Consider the following 23,639-nt stretch of genomic DNA (forward strand, 5'->3'; position numbering starts at 1 on the left):
AAAAGCCTTTTCTACAGTACTTCATCGTTTTTACTGGCAGATTCCACCAAGCCATCGATTACCAATAAGTTTGCTTTGCTGGGGGAAATAGTTCGTCATCACACAAAGAATCGGGGATTCCTTGAAAAAAAAATTATATTTATTCTGGTCATCGATTCATCATACAGAGGTTGCAAACACACATATATAATAATAAAATTATTATAATAACAAAATACGATTTACTTGTACCACATACAATACATAAAAAGGTTCATATTTTCCATTACAAAACACAAACAGAAACAACATTACATATATACATGAAAAGTCTTAATAATCATAAGGGAGAGTTGTGAAATCAGGTAATAAAGCAGGCTTATAAACCTTTTTTAACTGTGATTTATTTCTCAAATTAAATAACTTTTTATCTCGCACAATTTGGTTATGTGAGGTGATAAGTTGACTAGTTTGATCTGAATTGTTCACTCGCATGTCCACCAGCTCTGTCAGCGATTTTAAATTGACAACTTCGGAATTGGTATAATTTAAAGTAATGCCTTTAGCTTTCATAGCTGCTTTTCCTTTGACAGTTTTGTAACCCTAACTTTTTTGGACCTGCACTTACGAATTCTACGATTTGATCGCCATCATCTAGGTCGCTGTTAAGACCACCAAAGTAATTGCTTAAAGGTGGCATTCAATTACCTTCCCTACTTTTAAAAATGATGCCGTCGGTGTCTGTGTCCAAACAACACTGTTGTAATCGATCCATCAGATCGTACAATTCAAGTCTAGCATATGCTATAGTGAAAATGCCAATGAATACATTAGCATTCAGCGGTTTAATCAGTCTCTTGTCTGTTGTCCTTCTAGATGCACCACCCCAAGGTTGGTCAGACAATTTAGATGACTATTTCAGTGTTTTAATAATAATTATTATTTCACGTTTACTCTGAATGGCATTTTTGGACATGGTTATAAAAGAATGTAAAACGATGGCAACATTGACTAACTGAATGCGCCATGAAACATTGAGTGTATCACCTCTAATTTCACCTGTGACAAAATCTTCAGATGAAATTAAATAATTAGCGATTTCAATCACACTGTTTAAATCATAATTATAAAATTCCACAAAGCTGTTGAAATTAGTGATTAGTGACATTAAGAAAAATTCACTCTTCTCCTAATCTTGGTGTTGAATCTGTCATTATTAATTATTCTAATATTAGGATCTATCCCATTACCATCTTGGATATTAGGTGATGGCATGTCTTCCATTTGCAAATCGTGGATATTAGGTGATGATATGTTTTCCATTGGAGGGACGTACTCATTATCATTTCCCAAATTTTGTGGAATATTGGCAGGGGGTTTGATTAAGTTAACCAGACTGTCATTTAACCTCATAAGACTTTCATTAAGTTCGTATAACAGATGAACATAAAAGGGTCTATGTTCCTGTGAGAGTTCAGGAGTTGAGAAGATATTGAAGTTGTGTTCAGGAGATAGTCAAATTTTCATTCAACTGGTTGACTGCTTCGATTAAATCAGGGTTTAATTGTACAGAATGTTCGTTTAGGCTATTCTGTAATCTTAACAGACTTTCGCAGAGTTCATAGAATATATCGTATTGGCTCACTGGTGTATTTGTTACATTGTGATTGGAACTCTGACTAGGGCTCGGACTAACGAACTGGTGTGACGGAGCTAAAATTTCATTCAGCTGGTTGATTGCATCAGATAAATATGGGTGTCCCAACGTAAAGACTATTTAATCATGAGGTGATGTCAGAGTATTTTCACTTTTCCTTTTTTTGGAATATGTAACTGAAATGTAAATCGGGCATTTCTGTGCCATACCTTTCATTGATTTTTTTTAGCAAATTTATGTTCGCTGTGGCACAACTATTCATGGATTCGAGGGTACTGTGCATTGATTGTACACAAACCCAACCTGGAGCATTCTGAGATATATTATCAAAATGTTCAAAGCTCTCCAATAAAGCAGCTTTTCTGTCTAAGAATTCTCTCACTGCGATGCTGATCTCTTCTAATCTGTTATTTTCCGGAACGTCCTCCTCCGCTTGTCCTTCGTCAGCATCACTCACATCTAAAAGAGAACAGAAATCAAAGTAAATGTGAGAGAGATTTTTGCACTGAACGGATGGTGAAAATAGAATGAAATAGAAGGCAAATATACATTATATCATCTCACCTGATGCGCATGAATCATCATCACTGACTGTCAGGGTGTCCTCAACTTCTACATATGAAACAAACAGAATATAAATGCATATAATAAATAAAAGACTTTACAGTATGAAATATTCATATTTTTATATTGTGACTTACGTGTAGTTTGCAAGATTGGTCTAGACTGCGGTGTTATAACAGCTACTGGTCTTTGGATAGCTTGTTTATGTTCCCGTGATCTTAGATTCAGTTGGCCTTGTGTGGACGTTTCAGGACACTCGTCATCAGAAATAACCACAAGGTCATTGTCTAAAAGAATCAATAAACAAATAAAATATTCTCTTACCAGTTGCCTTTTTAGCTCACTACTCAGTTCTAAGAGATCTTCCTAAGCATAAACAATCATGTGACGTTTTAACTTCAATGAAATGTTAGAACTTTAGCAAAAATTCATCTGGAAATTATTCATGCATTCTAAAGTAGATCATGGTTTAAAGTGGCTAATATATACCACACCAGTTTACTGTATATATTAGGGTCAGACTACTGAATATTCTAAAATATAAATCTAAATATTCTAATATAGTAATCTGAAGTTGATTGATTAAAGAGGCACTAAGTTAGGTGAAAAATGGAATTTCCATAATTGTTATTTTAGCACAAATAAGATGAGATCAGACAAGACACGTTTGGTGGCTGATTTTCTTTTTCCTCATGTTCTCATGTAACTTTAGGAGGTGGGGTCTGGGGGCGGAGTAAAACTAAAGTGCACCTATAAATTTATTTCATGGCATATAAATGACTGCTTTGTTTTGTCGTTAAGGATGTTACGTGTGTGCTCACAGTTGGTGTTGGTCAGGTCTTCCATGACATCGCTTGCGCAGCTCCACAAGGCTGTGACTAGAAACTTTGCACCATGTGTGCTGGTCGTGAACTCCAGAAGCTTCCTCATCCTCTCCTGATCTGTCCTCTCTGCTCGCACTATCGCTGCTTTTTCGTTGGATAATTTGAGGCGATCGAGGATTTCAGGGACATTTTTTACCCTGTCGATTAACTCAACACGGTTTTTCCTTAGAAACAACAGGTTTTCATCTGTAATTTAGAAAAGTGTTAAAAAAAAAAAAAAAAACCAGGTGAAACAAGATTGTTAGTTTCTATTTTATTTGGTAGGGATGAAGTGGAGGTGCCTTGAATATTCTTGTTTCCAGTTTGAGAGTTGTCTATCTTATCTCTCTGTGCTGAAAAACATAATAAAAAAGGAAATGTGAAATTTCTAGGTAAGACATTGCTGAGAACAGAAAACCCCACTGTTGAGAACAATAACAATTCACAATCCTTAGGATTGAGGTTAGGTTGACTCATACACAGCTGGTGGGTGGGGCTAGGTGGAATCATACACAGCTAGAGGGTGGGCTAGGTGGAATCCTACACTGCTGAGGGTGGGGCTAGGTAGAATCATACACTGCTACAGGGTGTGGCTAGGTGGAGTCATACACAGCTGGAGGGTGGGCTAGGTGGAATCATACACGGCTAGAGGGTGGGGCTAGGTGCAATCATACACTGCTACAGGGTGTGGCTAGGTGGAATCATACACAGCTGGAGGGTGGGCCTAGGTGGAATCATACACAGCTAGAGGGTGTGGCTAGGTGGAATCATGCACAGCTAGAGGGTGGGGCTAGGTGGAATCATACACAGCTAGAGGGTGGGGCTGGGTGGAATCTTACATAGCTAGAGGGTGGGGCTAGGTGGAACCATACACAGCTGGAGGGTGGGGCAGCTATAATTCTATTTTATTACTTGCTTGAATAGTAGGTGTAATATTTACCAAACACTGCAGCATTGTTAGTCGCTCTCTGGTTGATCGTGTCTTCATTATTAAATCGATTCATTGGGCCACCTGAAGGCTGGCAAGAATCGCTCCTGCCAGATGTTTGAACCGTGATGTTACCTGTTAATAGAGAAAGCAATGTTACAATCTATACCTAACAATAATATCTGGTCAGCATTTTGTATGCAATACTGTACTACAATTAGATACATTTTCTCAAATGACCAATTATCATTTTATGAAAGACTTAAGAACTGACCCGCAGGAACCATAACAAAATGCACATTGGGTTGAATTAGAGCTAGAACAGGCATGTTATCTGTAGATAGAGAAGAAATTTGATAAATTATGGGCAATAGTACTGTCTGGGTATCTCTGTATTTTAAGGTTATCTTCTTAAGAATGAAGATTTATTCATATATACTACTATATAATAACACGTAGCACATGTATACACGTCATCATAGTACACGTCATGGAAATATATACACATCTTGTAACATACAGTTACAAGAGGCATGACGCAAGTGCAGAAACTCTTTTTACCCTGATTTATTGTTGGAAATGCCATGGTGAGGAACATTATTCTGAAATTGTTCCACAAATTGTAGAGGCAGTTTTTCGCAGATTGGTGAACCTCTGCCCATCTTTACTTATGAAAGACTCTGCCTCTCTAAGATACTCTTTTTAGACCCAATCATCTTACTGACCTGTTTCCAATTAACCTCCAGCTCTTTATTTTTAGTAACACTTACTTTTCCAGCCTTTTGTTCCTATCCCAACTTTTGTGAGACTTGTTGCGGCCATCAAATTCAAAATTACCTTATTTTTTCCTTAAAATGATACATTTACTCAGTTTAAACATTTGATATGTTTTCTATGTTCTATTGGGAATAACATATGGGTTTATGAGATTTGCAAATCATTGCATTCTGTTTTTATTTACATTTTACACAGAGTCCCAACTTTGTACAACAATCAAGCAATGTGACTTGATACACACTGACAGGGCCTACAGTCAGTTTATTGTTAGTAAATCTTTTTCTAAGCAAATTAAAGAGATAACATGTTACCTGCACACAAATAATTATGAAAATATGATGTATCCACACATGCTGGAGACTTTCTCTTCTTTTTTGCTAGATTCTGACCTTCTGCTGCATGAACAAAGAATGTAAGCTTTATATACAACATGCTGACTTCAAATTTATGGTTGAATAAACATACATCAATTAATTACATAAATTAATTAGTTACCAAGGCCTGGATTTCTAAATTCAATTTTGAGATAGTGCCGACATGCTTGTTATTTTTTTCTTTCTTTCTGAAATACCTGGATTAGGATTTTTTCTCTTCTGCGGTCCCACCACTCCTTTCACTGCATAAAAAAAATGCAAGTATTAAAAAACGTAATAACAAATATGTCTGGACATATTTTTCAGCGTTCATCAATGGACAGGACTGAGACTGAGAATCACATCTTTAAGGCTCCATTTACATTCATTCATCTGGCACATAACTTTATCCAAAGCGACTAACAATTGAGCTAGTTGTTTTGTTTTGCAGAGGGGTCAAATACATATTTCCCTCATTAAAATGCAAATCAATTCATAACATTTTTGACATGCGTTTTTCTGGATTTTCTTGTTGTTATTCTGTCTCTCACTGTTCAAATAAATCTACCATTAAAATTATATACTGATCATTTCTTTGTCAGTGGGCAAACGTACAAAATCAGCAGGGGATCAAATACTTTTTTTCCTCACTGTAAAGGTACCAACAGTGGCACCTTGGTAGTGGGTTACTGAGGTACTTAACTGCTGACACCCTGGTGTAACTCATCAGCTAAACCCTCTGTTTAAATCCTTGCAGTTACCACTTTTTAGCCCCTGACCCTTAACCCTTAATTGTTCCAGAGGGCCTGAACCACAGCAGACCCTGTGCTCTACAAACGCCTTCCAAGCTGAGATCTGTAAAGAAATCATTTCCTAGTACTGTACATGAAAATATTATTATAAACTCCAAATAGCTTTCATAAAGAACAAGACTATTTGCTGACCTGGATGGGCTTTTGGTTTCTTGTTCATTGACTTCATTCCTACAATTCAAGCATTAGAATTAATCATGGAACACTAACAGAGTGTGATGCATGAAAAAAAACAACCCAGAAAGAAATAGACATACACCTTTTGCTAGAAGCACAAGCATCAGTTGAATAAATATTCATTTGTTATTTGGCTGCAAACTATACAGTGTAAGCAAATAATGTGTATATATTTCAATTAGTACCTGGATTTCTGACTTTACATTGATGGTACATTTTCCCTACCTGGACCATTTTGAAATGTATTATCAACATGTTCAAAGCCTTCCTCCTCCGCTTGTCCTTTGTCAGCATCACTCAAATCTAAAAGAGAACAGAAACCAAAGTAAATGTGAGAGAGATTTTTGCACTGAACGTATGGTGAAAATAGAATGAAATAGAAGGCAAATATACATTATATCACCTCACCTGATGCGCATGAATCATCATCACTGACTGTCAGGGTGACCTCAACTTCTACATATGAAACAAACAGACTATAAATGCATATAATAAATAAAAGACTTTACAGTAGGAAATATTCATATTTTTATATTGTGACTTACGTGTAGTTTGCAAGCTTGCTCTAGACTGCGGTGTTATAACAGCTACTGGTCTTTGGATAGCTTGGTTATGTTCCCGTGGTCTTGGATTCAGTTGGTCTTGTGTGGACGTTTCAGGACACTCATCATCAGAAATAACCACAATGTCATTGTCTAAAAGAATCAATAAACAAATAAAAAATTCTCTTACCAGTTAGCTTTTTAGCTCACTACTCAGTTCTAAGAGATCTTCCTAAGCATAAACAAACACGTGACATTTTTTACTTAAATGAAATGTTAGGAGTATTCTCATGCCCTCAGCTGCTAGCAGTTTAGACGCTGATCATGTCCACATATATACCACTCGCCTCCCAGCACACAATGGGGAAGATTATCATAGAGATAGATTAGTTCGTATAGTAGTCATAGTCACGTTCCATGGTTAGAGTTAGTTCACGCTGGATTATCCGCTCCCAGTTCATTGTCATAGTTCATGTTTCTCGTTTTGTTTATCGACCCTGTTTTCCGTGACCACGACCTTGATTCATGTTTAACCCTGTGTATGCCTGTTTGCCGATCGCCTGACCTGTACCTGTTTTGGATTACGTTTTGGATCACGTTTTGGATTTGTCTGCCTGTCTCTCTTTTAAAATAAACACTGTTCATACTGCATTTGCATCCGTCCTATCTCCGTTCCGTCATGATACGTGACAGAATCTTCCGCCAAAACATGGATGCAGCAGGAAAACAGAGAAAATGCCAATCGTCCCCGCTATGGACTCAGTACAATTCCCACAATGGACATTTATGGAGCTTCCTGATCCATTTGACGGATTTTTCGGTGCCCCAGAATATTTTCTGGTATACTGTCAATTCTGTTTCTCCAGCCTGTTAGACCCTAAGCCAGAGGAGAAGCAATGGCTCCGATTCATGTGGTCCCGGTTCTTTGGACCGGCCCATCAGTGGGTGCAGCTCCAACTGGATAAGCACTGTAGAAACCTGGACAGTGTAGAACAGTTTGTGGGGGAGTTCATGATGCGGTTCGGGAGTCTGGAGGCTGGGGTCGAGCTAGAACAACTTTTCGGGGGGGTAAGTCTGGCAGGCAAACCTGCCCTGCTGTTTACCCACTACTACAGGCAAACTCATGCAGAGCCCCAGCCGGAGGTTAACCTGGCGACCTCTGAGCTCGAACCTGAGACCCACGAGGAGGGCTCACCTGCCGAGCTCCAGCTAGAGGTCAACAGGGCAGCCCCAGCATCAGAGCGCCAGCCGGAGGTTAACCTGGCGACCTCAGAGCTCGAACCTGAGACCCACGAGGTGGGCTCACCTGCCGAGCTCCAGCTAGAGGTCAACAGGGAGGCTATAGCACCAGAGCTCAACCCTGAGGTCCAAGTCCAAGTCCAGTCTCCAGTCTCTGAAGTCCAAGTCAAGTCCCAAGTCTCTGAAATCCAAGTGAAGTCTCAAGTCCCTGAGGTCCAAGTTCAAGTCAAGTCTCTAGTCTCTGGAGTCCAAGTCAAGTCTCCAGTCTCTGAAATCCAAGTCAAGTCTCAAGTCCCTGAGGTCCAAGTCCAAGTCAAGTCTCAAGTCCCTGAGGTCCAAGTCAAGTCTCAAGTCTCTGAAATCCAAGTCAAGTCTCCAGTCCCTGAGGTCCAAGTCCAAGTCAAGTCTCCAGTCACTGAAGTCCAAGTCAAGTCTCAAGTCTCTGAAATCCAAGTCAAGTCTCAAATCCCTGAGGTTCAAGTCCAAGTCAAGTCTCAAGTCCCTGAGGTCCAAGTCAAGTCTCCAGTCTCTGAAGTCCAAGTCAAGTCTCAAGTCTCTGAAATCCAAGTCAAGTCTCAAGTCCCTGAGGTCCAAGTCCAAGTCAAGTCTCTAGTGTCTGAAGTCCAAGTCAAGTCTCAAGTCTCTGAAATCCAAGTCAAGTCTCAAGTCCCTGAGGTCCAAGTCAAGTTTCTAGTCTCTGAAGTCCAAGTCAAGTCTCAAATCCCTGAGGTTCAAGTCCAAGTCAAGTCTCCAGTCTCTGAAGTCCAAGTCAAGTCTCAAGTCCTTGATGTTACACCCAAGTCTACTGATACGGCCGACCAAGTTCTGCTCACGCCCGAGTCTGCTGACATGCACAGCCAAGTTCTGCTCACACCCGAGTCTGCTGACACGCACAGCTAAGTTCTGCTCACGCCCGAGTCTGCTGACACGCACAGCCACGTTCTGCTCACGCCCGAGTCTGCTGACACGGATAACCAAGCTCTGCTCACGTCCCTGTCTGCTGACATGCACAACCAAGTGTCTGTTGAAACAAACAACCAAGCTCTGCTCATGTTCCCGTCTGATGACCCAACCAACCAAGTTATGTTCACGCCCAAGTCAGCTGACGGGGACAACCAAGCTCTGCTCACGTCCATGTCTGCTGACATGCACAACCAAGTGTCTGTTGACATGGACAACCAATCTCTGCTCACAGCCCAGTCTGTTGACATGACCAGCCAAGTTCAGCTTGCAGGCTCCGCTGAGTACGTCGCTCTGCCTTCCTGCTCAGCCGAGGACGTCGCTCTGCCTTCCTGCTCAGCCAAGGACGTTGCTCTGCCCTCCAGTTGAGCCGGGGATGTCGCTCCGCTTTCATGCTCCGACGAGGACGTCGCCCTGCTTCCCTGCTCTGCTGAGTACAGTGCTCTGTTTCCCTGTTCAGCCGAGGATGTCGCTCTGCTTTTCTGCTCCACCGAGGACGTTGCTCTGCCTTCATGCTCCACCGAGGACTTCACTCAGCCCGCCTGCCCTGCTGTGGTCGTCGCTATGCCTTCATGCTCCGCCGAGGACTTCGCCCAGCCTGTCTGCCCGGCTGTGGTAGTTGCTCAGCCTGCCTGCCCGGCTGTGGTCGTTGCTCTGCTTTCATGCTCTGACGAGGACGTCGCCCTGCTTCCCTGCTCTGCTGAGTACAGCGCTCTGTTTCCCTGTTCAGCCGAGGACGTCGCTCTGCTTTCCTGCTCCACCGAGGACGTCGCTCTGCCTGTCTGCCAGGCTGTGGTCGTTACTCTGCCTCCCTGTTCAGCCAGGGACGTCGCTCCGCTTCCCTGTGCCGCCAAGAACATTGTGCGGTTTCCTGGCTCTGCTTGGGACATTCAGCCCAGGGATCCGGGGCTGCCAATGAAATGGGATGACTCATGGCACTCCGGGAGGGGTGCCTTTGTGGGAGGGTTCTGTCATGATTCCCCATTGAAGCAGTGTGCTCTAAGCGCGAATACGCGAGCACCTGCTTTTCCATTGTTGACAGTAGTGACATCTGGACATGTGTGTTTTGTTTATGTTTCTGTCATGTCTCCTCCCTCTTCTGTCATTGGCTGGGATTTCACGTGTGTCTGTATTGCCCTCAGCTGCTAGCAGTTTAGACGCTGATCATGTCCACATATATACCGCGTGCCTCCCAGCACACAATGCGGAAGATTATCATAGAGTTAGATTAGATCGTATAGTAGTCATAGTCACGTTCCATGGTTAGAGTTAGTTCACGCTGGATTATCTGATCCCAGTTCCTCGTCATAGTTCATGTTTCTCGTTTTGTTTATCGACCCTGTTTTCCGTGACCACAACCTTGAATCATGTTTAACCCTGTGTATGCCTATTTGCCGATCGCCTGACCTGTGCCTGTTTTGGGTTACGTTTTTGGATCACGTTTTGGATTTGTCTGCCTGTCTCTCTTTTAAAATAAACAGTGTTCATACTGCATTTGCATACGTCCTATCTCCGTTCCGTCATGATACGTGACAACTTCATTCCTACAATTCAAGCATTAGAATTAATCATGGAACACTAACAGAGTGTGATGCATGAAAAGAAAAAAACAACCCAGAAAGAAATTGACATACACCTTCTGTGAGAAGCACAAGCATCAGTTGGATAAATATTCATTTGTTATTTGGCTGCAAACTATACAGTGTAAGCAAATAATGTGTATATATTTCAATTAGTACCTGGATTTCTGACTTTACATTGATGGTACATATTCCCTACCTGGACCATTTTGAAATGTGTTATCAACATGTTCAAAGCCTTCCTCCTCCGCTTGTCCTTCGTCAGCATCACACACATCTAAAAAAGAACAGAAACCAAAGTAAATGTGAGAGAGATTTTTGCACTGAACGGATGGTGAAAATAGAACGAAATAAAAGGCAAATATACATTATATCACCTGATGCGCATGAATCATAATCAGGTGTCAGGGTGTCCTCAACTTCTACATATGAAACAAACAGACTATAAATGCATATAATAAATAAAAGACTTTACAGTAGGAAATATTAATATTTTTATGTTGTGACTTACGTGTAGTTTGCAAGATTGCTCTAGACTGCGGTGTTATAACAGCTACTGGTCTTTGGATAGCTTGGTTATGTTCCCGTGATCTTGGATTCAGTTGGTCTTGTGTGGACGTTTCAGGACACTCGTCATCAGAAATAACCACAATGTCATTGTCTAAAAGAATCAATAAACAAATAAAAAATTCTCTTACCAGTTAGCTTTTTAGCTCACTACTCAGTTCTAAGAGATCTTCCTAAGCATAAACAAACACGTGACATTTTTTACTTTAATGAAATGTTGGGAGTATTCTCATGAATATTCTCGTTTCCTAGTTGTCTATCTTATCTCTCTGGGCTGCAAAACAGAATAAAAAAGGAAATGTGAAATTTCTAGGAAAGACATTGTTGAGAACAGTAACAATTATCAATCCTTAGAGAATTTACTGAGCCAAATTAAAAGTTAGGTGGATTCATACACAGGTAGAGGGTGGGCCTAAGTGGAATCATACACCGCTAGATTGCACTTAGCCCCACTTAGCCCCTAGGTGGGGCTAGGTGGAATCATGCACAGCTAGAGGGTGTGGCTAGGTGGAATCATACACAGCTAGAGGGTGTGGCTAGGTGGAATCATGTACAGCTAGAGGGTGTGGCTAGGTGGAATCATGCACAGCTAGGTGGTGTGGCTAGGTGGAATCATGCACAGCTAGATTGTGTGGCTAGATGGAATCATGCACAGCTAGATTGTATGGCTAGGTGGAATCATGCACAGCTAGATTGTATGGCTAGGTGGAATCATACACAGCTAGATTGTGTGGCTAGGTGGAATCATGCACAGTGGAGGGTGTGGCTAGATGGAATCATGCACAGCTAGATTGTATGGCTAGGTGGAATCATGCACAGCTAGATTGTATGGCTAGGTGGAATCATACACAGCTAGATTGTGTGGCTAGGTGGAATCATGCACAGTGGAGGGTGTGGCTAGATGGAATCATGCACAGCTAGAGGGTGTGGCTAGGTGGAACCATGCACAGTAGAGGGTGTGGCTAGGTGGAATCATGCACAGCTAGAGGGTGTGGCTTGGTGGAATCATGCACAGCTAGAGGGTGTGGCTAGGTGGAATCATGCACAGCTAGAGGGTGTGGCTAAGTGGAATCATACACGCTAGAAGGTGTGGTTAGGTAGAATCATACACAGGTAGAGGGTGCGGCTAGGTGGAATCTAGCACACTAGAGGGTGTGGCTAGGTGGAATCATACACAGCTAGAGGGTGTGGCTAGGTGGAATCATGCACAGCTAGATTGTGTGGCTAGATGGAATCATGAACAGCTAGAGGGTGTGGCTAGGTGGAATCATACACAGCTGGAGGGTGGGGAAGCTATAATTCTAATTTATTACATGTTTGAATAGTAGGTGTAATATTTACCACACACTGTAGCATTGTTAGTCGCTCTCTGGTTGATCGTGTCTTTGTTATTAAATCGATTCATTGGGCCACCTGAAGGCTGGCAAGAATCGCTCCTGCCAGATGTTTGAACCGTGATGTTACCTGTTAATAGAGAAAGCAATGTTACAATCTATACCTAACAATAATATTTGGCCAGCATTTTGTATGCAGTACTATACTACAATTAATTAACACAATGCACACTAGGTTGAAATGGAACTGGAACAGGCATGTGATCTGTATATAGAGAAAGAAATTTTATTAATTATAATACTGTTTGGGTAACTCCTTATTTGAAGGTCATCTTCTTATGGACAAGGATTTATATACTAACACATTGCACATGTATACACACCATCATAGTACAAGCCATGGACATATATACGTGCTAATCTGTTATTTTCCGGAACGTCCTCCTCCGCTTGTCCTTCGTCAGCATCACTCACATCTAAAAGAGAACAGAAATCAAAGTAAATGAGAGAGAGAGATTTTTGCACTGAACGGATGGTGAAAATAGAATGAAATAGAAGGCAAATATACATTATATCATCTCACCTGATGCGCATGAATCATCATCACTGACTGTCAGGGTGTCCTCAACTTCTACATATGAAACAAACAGAATATAAATGCATATTATAAATAAAAGACTTTACAATATGAAATATTAATATTTTTATGTTGTGACTTACGTGTAGTTTGCAAGATTGCTCTAGACTGCGGTGTTATAACAGCTACTGGTCTTTGGATAGCTTGATTATGTTCCCGTGATCTTGGATTCAGTTGGCCTTGTGAGGACGTTTCAGGACACTCGTCATCAGAAATAACCACAAGGTCACTGTCTAAAAGAATCAATAAACAAATAAAATATTCTCTTACCAGTTACCTTTTTAGCTCACTACTCAGTTCTAAGAGATCTTCCTAAGCAAAAAAACATGCTGACATCAAATTTCTGGTTGAATGAACATACAACATTGGCACCCTGTCCAGGGTGTACCTCGCTTTGTGCCCGATGCTCCCTGGGATAGGCTCCAGGTTCCCCGTGACCCTAAAAAGGAGTAAGCGGTAGAAGATGGATGGATGGATGGATGGATAAACATACAACAATTAGTTACATGAATTTATTAGTTACGGGCTGGATTTCTAAGAAGTTAAGGTCCGGATTTCTAAATTCAATTGTGAGATATGCTTGTTTTGATTTTTCTTCTTTCTTTCTGAAATACCTGGATTAGGATTTTTTCTCTTCTGTGGTCCCACCACTCTTTTCACTGCATAAACAAAGAATGCAAGTATTAAAATACACCAATAATAAATATGTCTGGACATATTTTTCAGCGTTCAGCAATGGACAGGACTGAGACTGAGAATCACATCTTTAAGGCTACATTTACATTCATTCATCTGGCACACAATTTTATCCAAAGCGACTAACAATTGAGCTAAAGGTACCAACAGTGGCACCTTGGTAGTGGGTTACTGAGGTACTTAACTGCTGACACCCTGGTGTAACTCATCAGCTAAACCCTCTGTTTAAATCCTTGCAGTTACCACTTTTTAGCCCCTGACCCTTAACCCTTAATTGTTCCAGAGGGCCTGAACCACAGCTGACCCTGTGCTCTACAAACGCCTTCCAAGCTGGGATCTGTAAAGAAATCATTTCCTAGTACTGTACATGAAAATATTATTATAAACTCTCTTTCTAGATATATAAATAATTATAAAGTACATGCATATAGGCATAACTTTTGCTTGCACAGCTGCACATCTACTACCTGAATCAAAACACTGCTGTTGTCCTGGTCTTTACAACAAATCAAATGTTCAATATTCAACATTATACATTAACGTGGCATAAATAAATGAATGAATGCATGAAGTGACACTTAAAACTTTCTATGACCATAAGAAAGATAAGTACAATCATTTTGGATCTACAAAAAAATGCAGTTGTAAGCAAAAGTTTACACACCGTGACCAAAATGTTTTGGTCTGGTATTAGGCCAATATATGTGGCGAAGTATACCTTATATTTAAATATGTCATGTTTGATATCTGTATGCCGGTGTAACATTTCCAGAATGCTAGTGGACGGCAAATTTGAATAACTATGTTTTTGGGTAATAGTCATAGTGCATTGATGGTTCGCTCAGGACAGAGTCTTTTTCGAAGCCATAATTTGCCTATCAAAGGCCATGAGAGTAATAACTTTCGGGATTCAGTGCACAACCTCAGTGCACAACCTCACCAAAAGTTTCGCTGGATGAATAAATTGGTTAGCTGCTGTTATTTGATTTTGGCAATATTTCCCTAAATTAAATTAAGATTCCTTGGGAGCTAAGGCTTCCCTATATGTATTGGTGGAGAATATAGGTAATTAATTTAACTATCTAAATTTTCCTTAAATACAACGGTGGAGAAGTCAACAAATGAATCTAAACAGCTAATTTTCCCTACAAGTATTATTAACGTTATTGTAAAAAGAGGCACTAGGGCGTGATATGGGTGATATGACGATATAATAATTAACTTTCCAATTTTGTGATTTAATCTCATATATAATCCTTTGTAAAACCTTTTTTTCAGATTCTTTTGTTATGATTTTTTAAGACAGTTTTGGCAAAGAATTAAAATGACAATATAAGATGTAAGATTGCAGTGATGATTTTTATAGTAATATACTGTTATGAATATGTAATCGTGCAAAAATATATTTTATACATTTAAAAATGCAGTATAATGTTCTATTGCTATGGTATAAAGAAAAACTACTATAAACGCTGTAAATAGAAATGATAGTGACTACTTGGCAACTCTGCTGACAGGATGTTGCTGTAGAATTTACAAGGAAATGTTATCCATTGTATGAACAGAACTATTCAAATTGTCATAAGGTGTAGAAAGCAGTTTTTCTTTTCTCAAAACATTACAATCTTCTCACCTGTCTTCTTTGGTGGCATCGTTTCAGTTTCTGCAAGAACAAAATAAAGTGTTAAATAAATAGTATTTCTTACTGTTCCTGGCAAGCAAGCATCAGGTTTTCGAATACACATGGCAGATTAAAAATATGAAACCGTTTAGGAAGACTTATTACCTGAACACTACATTGTTTTGATTTTGAATTGACTTACTAGTTCAGAGCATTTCTGTCATGCCATGAACTCACCACAGCATCACAACATGGACGCCATTTCCCATCACCCACAGCCATGATGGCCTTCACACTCATTTGACTGACATTCTCACACACACATGTAGTACTCCTGAAAAGTAGTATAAGGTTAAGGAAAAGACGACGCGGGTGTTATAGCTTCCTCAATGTGGAGGACCAAACTTGGAAAGAGCAGTTTGGAAAGAAGAGAGCGTTGAGATAGAGGAAGTCATTCCATCCTGTTGGACAAAAAATGTTTTTTTGTCACACACACACATATATACATACATATACATACATGTTTTATATATATATAAAATGAGATCTCTCTCTCTCTCTCTCTGTATATATATATATATATATATATATATATATATATATATATATATATATATATATATATATATATATAAGTTTTTATAGATGCAATAAAAGGCACAGAATTAAACTACAGTCCTAAATGAATAATATATATTCTGGTGTGTGTATTGGGTTCTTTTCAGTCTTATATAATTGGACAAATGGTTGTGTAATGTTTTAGTCTTAAGTTAATATTTGTAACACTCAGTGTGTGGATTTTAATTTTAAATAAATGGGAAAAAAAGGGTACTGGAAATTTGCCCTGCCCCATCTGATTAATCGAGAATTTTTTTTTTTTTAAATTGGCAAACTAGTAGATTGTGAAAATAATCGTTTAATCGTTAGTTGCAGCCCTAGTCACAACCATGATTACCGAACAACTGCTATATTGAGCTGTGGCGAAGAGCCAATGAAGAATCTCGATAAGAGAAAACCAAAGAAGAAGATATATCCAGACTACAAAATTGGGAGGTATACTATTCTCACTCCGGGCACTGGTTAAACCCTTTTATTTATTTATTTTAAATAACTTATAACATTATATTATAGCAAAATATGTTGATGTTTTGATCTTTTTTAACCATTATAAACGGAAATACGTTGTTCACGTTCGTTATTATTATTGTGTAATGTCTCACCGGTGAATGACACATGAGGTAATCTGAAAGTGTTGCACTCGCCTCCACCAACTATGTGTGTTCATGTGTGGTGTGGCTTTGGAGAGAGAGCTCTGAAGGGAGAGTGGGATCTTATGCTTTCAAAGCTAGCTTGCAATTGCTACTCTTTCTGAAATTGCCTGCCCTAGCTTTAAACAAAATGAAACTGCCCCTAAAAGTTTTGTAACCATGACAGCGGGACCACCTTGGCATGGAACAGCGTGCTTTTGCCACTGGTTCGAAGGTGGAAAGGCAGCTAATGTTTAAATTAATATAATCGTTTAGACGAGCATCTTGACCCATGTTGTAAAGTGTACTTGACGATTCAAGACCGTGTCACTCTCTGTCATCTAATTATTGGACCATCTCCTGCGGTGTTTTTGTTCCATTTATTATTCCATTTTTCTTGCCACTCTGTATAATTTTTTTAAATTCTTTTTGGTGATACATGTTACTGTTTACAATTACTCAGACCAGTGGGAAGTCTCTCTGGCTACTTAGGGTGTACTCACACTGGGCAATCTGTACCATGCCCAAACACGTTTGACCCCTAAAACTGTAAATTCCTCAACGTCAACTTCATCCATAAAAATCTTCTAATGGACTACATGCACCGCAAGTGAAAATCGCTGTTGCATAACTGATCAATTTATTAGGCATGTGAGAGGACCTTAAGTAGCCCTTTTAAAAGTTTCAAAATCTACATGTTTTAATGGAACCAATAAAAATAACAGTTCCAAGTAACATCTGTGGTCTCTTTTGTGTTTTTGATTTCCAGAAGAAAGCACTCCATCTGTTGATGAAGATAAGGGATTCAATTAAAGTTGCTATAGGATCCACAGATGGGAGAGTATTTGAAATTAAGCCATCCAATACTCAAACAAGTCAATCTACTGGGTAGGGACTTCATGTGTGTTTTACACTTAAAGTTGATCTCCTCGCCTCTGGGAGTGACGGTGATGGTTTCTGAACCTTGGGGCAAGCCCCACACCCTTAGAGACACACCCCAAACTGAAGGAGGTGCCTCTCGGCCTGTGGGCCAAAGGGAAACATGACGTAGGCCTAATTAGAAGTGCACCACCAGTCGTGATCATACCCAAAACTGATTTCAGACCTAGAAAATCTCAATAGCCTCTTAAATCAGAAGCTATTGAGGGAATTAGGCCAGTATTTAATTCACTGCTAAAAGCAGGGGTCATTGTTCCCTGCCCAGATTCACCGGTGCGCACCCCAATATTTCTGGTAAAAAAGGGAAGAGAACCCCCACAACCTGGTAAATGGTGATTTATACAAGATTTGCAAGCAGTTAATGCCAGAGAGCGCGTGGCTGCAGGGTGGGGCTGCCGACACACACTGCTGCGGGCTAATCATCAGTGCGGCAATTCTCCACCATCCAGCAGCCGACGGGAGTGTATAAAAGGGCCATCCTCCGCATGCAAAGGGAGAGAGAGCCCCCGAGGCGTGCAAGTTAATCTATCTTGTGTTTCTTGCAGAGAAATCGGAGGAAACGGAGGATTTCGCCCTCTGGCTGCTCCTGCGGCGCTGGCTGACTGCAGAACGGGACCCCGGCTGCTTGGAAAGCCCCCAGCACAGCCCCGGCAGCCCCGTAGACGACACCGGCATCCGAGCACTTCACTCCACTGCACCTCCATTGCACCTCACACTCTCACTGCACGTAAATAAATTCAGAAATTCACAGCCTCCTGTGTGTCTGTGCTCAGCCCACCACTATCTAGGCTCGCTACACTGGTGGAGGATGCGGGCATGAGCATAGACCTGCCCATATAAAAAAATTAAATAAATAAAAAAAGAAGTTTCACTATTACTTTGCTGGAGAACTTCATAAACTGCCGAAAAGCCCGGCACCTTCTTCCCCACTTGACCCCAGAGGACGAGATCAAGGCCTACCTAGAAGCCTTCGAACAGGTCGCCCACCGAGAGAACTGGGGCATCGAAGAGTGGCCACGCGTCCTCGGCCCGCTGCTCCCCGGAGAGGCGCACACAGCGTATTATGCCCTCGCTCCGAAGGATGCAGGGGACTACGGAGAAGTAAAGAGGGAGATCCTAGGGTGGTGTGGGCGAAACCCCCTTTAGGCAGCGGCGGAGTCCCACCGGTGGAGCTACAGGCTGGGAGCCAAGCCACATGGGCAGATGGACACCCTCCTGCACCTCACCAAGAGGTGGCTCTGGCCAGACTGGTACACCGTCACCGAGGTTATAGAAAAGGTGGCCATGGATCGGTTCCTGAGGACTCTGCCGCCCACAGAATGCCAGGCCATGGGAATGCAAGCTCCCGGGACACCCAAGGAACTACTGAACACCATGGCGCTCAGCAAGGACGGACAGCACCACCGAAGCTGCCCAGACTACGGGATGCCCAGGGACGGGCCCATGCCGATAGAGCTGGACCAGGGGATGCCGAAGAAGTCTCAAAAAACCTGGCCGGCAGGGTGTGTCCTCCACGCCGGACCCGCCAAAAATGCCCCTGCGAGAGAAGGAAGCACGAGTGCGGCAGGCCTACATGGCCCGAGGCGAGGAGGATGCCGGGACAGAAGGTGAGCCACACACACACCCAAACCCAATCTCGTCTGTGTTTCAGCAGGTGAACCGGGAGGGGAACTTCGGCCAAGAGCAGAAAGAGGACAGCCGCCTGAAGCATTGTTGGGCCCAGGTGCATCAGATCAAGGGGGTCAACCAGAGTCCGAACCAGAGACTCCCCTCCTCCTACTTTCTGGTCAGGGGAGGCCTACTGTACCACTGGACCAGCCGCAGAGGGGAAAACGTGGACCTCCTGGTAGTCCCCAAGGCCAGAACGCAAACACTGATGCAACTGGCCCATGCCCATCTGCTCAGGGGTCAGCTGGGGGCATGAAACACCCTGGAGAAGCTGAAGGACCACTTTGTCTGGCCAGGCATAGACGCAGAGGTACGGAGCTTCTGCTGACAATGCCCCCGGTGCCAACGCACAGCCCCGAGGAAGCCCCTGCTGGCGCCCCTTATCCTGCTTCCCATCATAGGTGTCCCCTTCAAGAGGACCATCATGGACCTCATTGAGCCGCTTCCAAAATCCGCCCGGGGTCATGAGTACATAGTACATGAGTACTGGTCATCATGGACTATGCCACCACGTACCCCGACGCTGTGCCACTACGTAAAGCCACCTCCCACAACGTTGCTAAGGAACTGGTGCTCCTGTTCAGCCACGTGGGGATCCCGAAAGACACCCTGACAGAACAAATGTACCCCTTTTGTCTCAAAGTTAATGTCTGATCTGTGTCAGCCGTTGCAGGCAAAACACCTAAAGGCCTCTGTCTACCACTCACAAACGGATGGGCTGGTCGAACGGTTTAACCAAACCTTGAAGCAGATGTTGCACCGGGTCGTAGACGAGGAAGGGAGGGACTGGAACCTCCTCCTTACGTCCTCTCCGCCGTCCGGGAGTGCCCCCAAGCGTTCATGTGCTTCACACCCTTTGAGCTCCTCTTCGGACGATGACCTCGAAGACTGCTGGACGTGGCACGGGAATCGTGGGAAGAACAGCCCTCCCCATTCCGCACGGTCATCGATTATGTACAGGAGATGCAGGAGAAGATCGACTGAGTGGCCCCGATCATCCAGGAGCATATGAGAGCCACCCAGGAGGAACAGTATCGAGTGTACAACCATCTAACGCAACCCAGCGAGATCCAGCCAGGCAATCGGGTACTCCTTCTAGTGCCGAACAGCGCCTGTAAGTTTCTAGCCTGGTAGCAGGGCCCATATACAGTACTCGAGAAGAAGGGCACTGTGAACTATCACCTGCAATTGTCCGGTAAGTGAGCAGAAACGAAAACATACCACGTGAACCTGCTGAAGAGGTGGATAGAGCCAGCACCAGTCTACATTTGAGGCCCTAGACACAGATCACAATAAGATGTGTTCTCTACCTCCTTAGGAATGACGCAGCTGGTCCACCATGAGATCAAGACCCGCCCGGGAGTGGTGGTGCGGCAGCGGCCCTGTCATGTCCCGGAGGCCCGCTGCAAGGCTAACGAGGAGGAGGTCAGCCGGATGCTGTGGGTCACCATCATAGAGGAGTGCAACAGCCCCTGGTCCAGCCCCATCGTAATTGTGCTGAAGCCCGACAGAAGTATGCGCCTCTGTAATGACTTCCGGAAGCTGATCCAGGTCTCTGAATTTGACAGCTATCCCCTCCCCCGAGTGGAGTGATTGGGGAGGGTCCGGTTCATATCCACCCTGGACCTAACCAAAGGCTACTGGCAAGTGGCGCTGGCCCCAGAGATGAGACCGAAGATGGCCTTCAGCATGGCGAACAGCCACTGGCAGTACTGGGTTCTCCCCTTCGGGCTACACGGGGGTTCCCGCAACGTTCCAGCGGCTGATGGACATTGTCCTGCGACCCCATCGTGCCTTCGCTGCCGCCTATGTGGATGATGTGGTCATCCACTCCTCCATTTGGTCAGATCACCTGTTCTACCTGGGAAGGCAGGGCTGACTGCCAACCCCAAAAAAGTGCCACCTGGGGCTGACTGAGGCACAGTACCTGGGGTACCACATTGGCCAGGGCTTACTGAAGCCCCAGATAAAGAAAATTGAGGCAGTGAAGGACTATCCCATGGCCTACATCGGAAAAACAGGTACATGCCTTCTTGGGGTTGGTGGGGTACAACCGCAGGTTCATGCCTAACTTCTCCTCTGTAGCCTCCCCCTCTCAGATCTCATGAAGAAGGGCCAGCCGGACCAGGTGAAATGGTCGGCAGAAGCGGAGCAGGCATTCCAAGCCCTGAAAGAAGCCCTCACCAGCGACCCAGTGCTACGTAACCCGGACTTCGCCCTTTCATTCACCGTGCACACAGATGCCTCCGAGACCGGGCTGGGTGCTGTTCTCTCACAGACCTTCAGCGGAGAGAAACACCCGGTCCTCTACATCAGCCGCGAGTTGTCCCCAGCTGAGAGGAGGTATGCACTCGTGGAAAGAGAGGCCCTGTCGATAAAGTGGGCCATCGAGGAGCTGCGATATTACCTGTCTGGTCAGCAGTTCGTCCTGGTGACAGACCATGCCCCACTGCAGTGGATGGCCAAGGCCAAGGACACTAATGCCAGGGTGACAGGTCTCATTCCAGGTCCAGCACTGGGCGGGGACTCAACATGGGAATGCTGATGGCCTCTCACGATGTGATGCACTATGGGCCCGACACACGACGGCAGAAGGCTCGGAGCTGGGGGGGTACTGTGGCAACAGGCCGGCGGCCGGCGCACAAGAAAATGCTGGGTAGGGTTGCCTCCTTCAATACAGAAAAATAAGGGACACCTGCCACAGCGGGGCCACACCTCTCGGGGCCACGGTGACCACAGGCCCGATGGTGTGCCAGTGGTGGTAAATCATAACTTAAAACATGTTTTCAGGGACATATTAAGATTGACACCAATGGACATTATAATGAGCTATCTGCTATTGAAATCAGTGTGAACAGATGCACTCAGTCTCTCTCTATCACAACTTAACAGACTTCTCTAGTGGTCATATTGTCAAAGTTGAATACACAAAGTGTGACAGTGAGACCACAAAAAAAAGGCTTTTGGAGGAAATTGTGAGATGTGAACCATATTTTATTAACTATTAATTAACAACTGATTTGATACTTTTGATACTCAAAAGGTGTTACCTTTTGAGTACTGTGTGGTACACCTGCTGTAACATAGAGGGGATGACTAGGATGAGAAATCGCTAATGAACTTGAGTAATTGTATAGGGTGGTGGTGGTGTGAACACAGATTTTGGCTAAAATATATATAACCTATCTACAAACATTTCAAAATGTAAGTACAACACAATTTTTATTATTGGTAAGTAGGCTAAATCTATTTATGTATTTATTTATGATCAGTTTCTATATAGCCTCTTGTTAATTCCATGGTATTGAAGGATGCAATTCTCTACATTGGTTAAGCATAACACATAGTTGTTTATTTTCTTCACATAGGCTCTATATTTTTATTATTAAATATGCATTATATCTCTCTCTTATATATATTTAATTTAATATCTTATTAAATTAATGCTTATGTGTCTGAATGTACCTTAATAACCTTAATAAACAAATCATACTATAACGTAGGAATGTGGTTCATTTAGCTACACTGTAACATTATTTCTTAACAAATAGGCAGCATATGAAATTTAACATAGCCTAATCAATTGGAAAATTATTGAGGTGATTAAGAAATTGTCATTACAGTATCTGCCTCGGGAGATGCTTGAGGTATGAAGAACTGTGAGACGGTGCTCTGATTTCTGTGAACTCTTGCATTGCGGCACTATTGCTTTCCGGAGGCATGCTGCACTCGGCGACAAATTGTGCAATTGGCTTGATACCCATTTCCGCTGACTCTTTCCTGCCTAGTAAATGATTCCACTCACTCTCTTTTGCATCTGCTTTCATTTCCGCTCTTTAGTTTCAGCCTGGGGGCAGGGGGGTATCTGGGGTATCTGAAACTGCCTCAGCAATTGTTTCAAACTGACTCCCTGCCAGGATCCCTGCAATCCTCTGACTCTGATTGGCCCTGAATCTGACGGTATTAAACATCAAACCAACACCCCAATCAGGGGTAGAATAGGACGAGTCTTCACAGAATGCCAGTGGGATGATTTGCATGGGCTGCTGCATTGAAGACAACTCAGTGGTAAATCAATTTGTTCAAGAAACCTGATCAAAACAGGTTACATGTAATAAAGGACATGATATTAATTAAAACATTACAATTGTTAAATGGGTTGAACCAGGCAGAAAACCATTTTGGATATGTTGTCATGGCAATACAAAACTCGAACATTGTCAAAAGATCTAGCCCAGTTGTGCAGTAGATGTCACTTAGGGATCTCCTGAGTTAAAAGCTTTAAACCTTTAAGCTTTAAAGACTCCAGATTATCGCCAGTATTTGTGACACCTAATCTATTGCTTTTTACAGACTGTAAGAAGGGGAATACACCCTTGGATTAAAGATGCAGTTATGAGAGGTCAGTTGAGAGGTCTCCACCTCGCTCACAGACATGATTTACTGGAAACGCGGAATCGAAAGTTAAACCACACCGAGCCAAAAAAACAAAACAAACA

At 42.8% G+C, this 23,639-nt stretch overlaps 2 protein-coding genes across 9 annotated transcripts in view; one reads left to right on the plus strand and one right to left on the minus strand.

Moving 5' to 3' along the window:
- Positions 1-117: 117 nt before the first annotated feature.
- LOC108266428 (uncharacterized) overlaps positions 118-23,639 on the minus strand; it is a 23,728-nt gene continuing 206 nt past the window's right edge. The window contains exons 2-24 of one of the 8 annotated variants that reach the window (XM_053680764.1): positions 15,299-15,328; positions 13,584-13,628; positions 13,331-13,408; positions 13,053-13,202; positions 12,916-12,963; positions 12,716-12,808; positions 12,340-12,462; positions 10,943-11,092; positions 10,809-10,853; positions 10,631-10,708; positions 6,656-6,805; positions 6,519-6,566; positions 6,336-6,413; positions 6,066-6,104; positions 5,340-5,384; positions 5,080-5,163; positions 4,266-4,325; positions 4,004-4,126; positions 3,366-3,416; positions 3,022-3,270; positions 2,338-2,487; positions 2,201-2,248; positions 118-2,095 (exon numbers count right to left, since the gene is read on the minus strand). In XM_053680764.1, coding sequence (XP_053536739.1) covers positions 1,785-2,095; positions 2,201-2,248; positions 2,338-2,487; positions 3,022-3,270; positions 3,366-3,416; positions 4,004-4,126; positions 4,266-4,325; positions 5,080-5,163; positions 5,340-5,384; positions 6,066-6,104; positions 6,336-6,413; positions 6,519-6,566; positions 6,656-6,805; positions 10,631-10,708; positions 10,809-10,853; positions 10,943-11,092; positions 12,340-12,462; positions 12,716-12,808; positions 12,916-12,963; positions 13,053-13,202; positions 13,331-13,408; positions 13,584-13,628; positions 15,299-15,317 — 2,265 coding nt within the window. In that variant the 5' untranslated portion in view covers positions 15,318-15,328 and the 3' untranslated portion in view covers positions 118-1,784. Of the gene's footprint in view, positions 2,096-2,200; positions 2,249-2,337; positions 2,488-3,021; positions 3,271-3,365; positions 3,417-4,003; positions 4,127-4,265; positions 4,326-5,079; positions 5,164-5,339; positions 5,385-6,065; positions 6,105-6,335; positions 6,414-6,518; positions 6,567-6,655; positions 6,806-10,630; positions 10,709-10,808; positions 10,854-10,942; positions 11,093-12,339; positions 12,463-12,715; positions 12,809-12,915; positions 12,964-13,052; positions 13,203-13,330; positions 13,409-13,583; positions 13,629-15,298; positions 15,810-23,639 lie in introns of those variants that run through there. The other 7 variants (XM_053680759.1, XM_053680758.1, XM_053680760.1 and 4 more) reach the window with 7 other exon arrangements.
- LOC108266429 (uncharacterized) overlaps positions 23,047-23,639 on the plus strand; it is a 14,496-nt gene continuing 13,903 nt past the window's right edge. The window contains exon 1 of the mRNA XM_017469723.3: positions 23,047-23,208. The gene's annotated coding sequence lies outside the window, so the exon portion shown is untranslated. The remainder of the gene's footprint in view (positions 23,209-23,639) is intronic.

Source organism: Ictalurus punctatus, chromosome 6 (genome assembly GCF_001660625.3).
Source record: "Ictalurus punctatus breed USDA103 chromosome 6, Coco_2.0, whole genome shotgun sequence".
NCBI lineage: Eukaryota > Metazoa > Chordata > Actinopteri > Siluriformes > Ictaluridae > Ictalurus > Ictalurus punctatus.